A 1,881-nucleotide genomic window follows, 5' to 3' on the forward strand; every position below is an offset into this window, starting at 1 on the left:
GCACAAAGGCTCCTTTACGTTCCATTTTGGTGATATCAAAGCCCTCCCCGGCCAAATTGGCTCCCGGAGCAAATTCTGCATCGGCGCACTGTTTCAGTGTCCCTTCTATGCACGACTGATACGTGCAGTGAGGGAGGGACAGCAGGAGGCCAGCACAGATCCAGATGTTTACAAGAAACATGCTGCTACTGAGCTGGAAATATTTATTGAAAGCCTGTGTTATTGAAAGCTGAAAAGGAAACAATTTAAGGTGAAAAACAGAGAAGTTAAGCAGTTCTGTAGTATATAGTACGTTCTGTTATTTCTAACTTCTTAAAACAACCTTCTTGTGCTTAAAGTCAATGATGGTTTTCATCTGTCAAATTAAATGCCTAAATATTCATTCTTTTTATTTTGAATACAACTGAAAATTTCAACTTCTGTGGTCTGTATTTATAGCCCCTAGAAGGTGAGCATGAGTCCAAAGACGAAACACAGCACAGCTAACGGTCCGAGATCCATGTTTCAAACGAGGACTCATTAGAGCAGCTGAAGCTCAGCGAAAAGCACAAAGTGATGTATGGGTGAAGGAGATCCAGATGATATGGGGATGCCCATTCATTGACAGCTTTGAAGGTGAGTAGCGAAATCTTGTATTGAGCAGCATTCTTGGTTCTACATTAAAGAATGGGAGCCTGTTAAGCTGAATGAGAATGAGTGCAATATAATCAGTAGATTTGGTTTGTTTTGTATAAATAATAAATTTTTTAACCTGAATATAGATAAAAAAAAAACAGAAGATTTATACAAATATAATCTTTTTAAAAAAGTCTGTACAGAAGGTTATGAAGATATTATTTCAGAATCTACTGAAGGTGTTTTAATGAAGTAGAAAAGAACCAGAAGTTAAAATATTTTGGTTTCAAATTATAATCAGATTTTTAACATCAGATTTGTACCTTAAAAAAAACATTGTTACTTCTTTTTTAAAACAAAGTTGGATAAGAGCTTCAGTAACCCCAGATTTTCAGGCTCACTAATTTGGTCATTAGCCTTAATGCATACTCTAAAGTCGAGACTACTCACCTTCTCTTGTGTGCTTTTGCTTCACAAGTGCATCAGACTGTGAGCATCAGTATTAGTATACCGTTTTAAAGACCAACAAGAAAGACTGAAGATAAATGATGAGGTCATACTGTTGGAAAAAAAAGTAGGGGGCTGGTTTAACAGTTTATAACCACGAAATAAACCTGCTATTTGTCTTGTGTGTTTGTGGACACTGGCCACAGGTGAGAGGAAATGATGCTTCATTTCTTGCAACTGTTTTCCCACGTACAAAAGCTTTATCAAACTAATATCTGCTTGACATTAACTGTGAATACATTTGACACAAGGTAATAGAATAAAATCAGTGTAAAGGTCAAGTGTTAAACAGATATTCAGACAGAAGTGGAACTGAGGGAAACATAAGGAAATTTAAAAAAAAAAAAATGTCACGTTGTTCTTTCCATTGCATTTCTTCAGAAATGAGTCATAGTGAAACCTGGACCACATGATTTGCATCGCATGTGGCCTGCACAGAGGTGGGATTGTAGTTGCTACATGTCACAGGATGGCTGCAGAGGTAAGGGGTGGTGTAAATTGTTCAGATCTTCCACAGTTCTCATTAATGAGAGGTTTACAGGACATCACCTACTCCCTTCGAGTACTCCTCAGAACTCCAAGTTCGTCCTTTATCTTTGTGCAGTAATAATAGCATAGTTGGCCTGATGATGACAGTTCAGCCCTCATATAAAGTTGTCTGACAACTCAGGAGTGCAACACTTGAAACATTTTATAAGACACTGTATGCAAGTACACCTGCTGATCTGTGAAACCACTTTTACATTTCTTGGGTGATTT

General features: G+C 37.5%; 1 protein-coding gene across 1 annotated transcript in view; it reads right to left on the reverse strand.

Moving 5' to 3' along the window:
• The window catches only part of LOC102193443 (perforin-1-like), a 2,007-nt gene extending 1,982 nt beyond the window's left edge, over positions 1–25 (reverse strand). Inside the window, exon 1 of the mRNA XM_013909033.1 lies at positions 3–25. Within this exon, the coding sequence (XP_013764487.1) occupies positions 3–25 (23 nt within the window). The remainder of the gene's footprint in view (positions 1–2) is intronic.
• Positions 26–1,881: the final 1,856 nt, after the last annotated feature.

This window comes from Pundamilia nyererei, unplaced genomic scaffold, assembly GCF_000239375.1.
Source record: "Pundamilia nyererei isolate P.nyererei 1_Seehausen unplaced genomic scaffold, PunNye1.0 scaffold00018, whole genome shotgun sequence".
Taxonomy (NCBI): Eukaryota; Metazoa; Chordata; class Actinopteri; order Cichliformes; family Cichlidae; genus Pundamilia; species Pundamilia nyererei.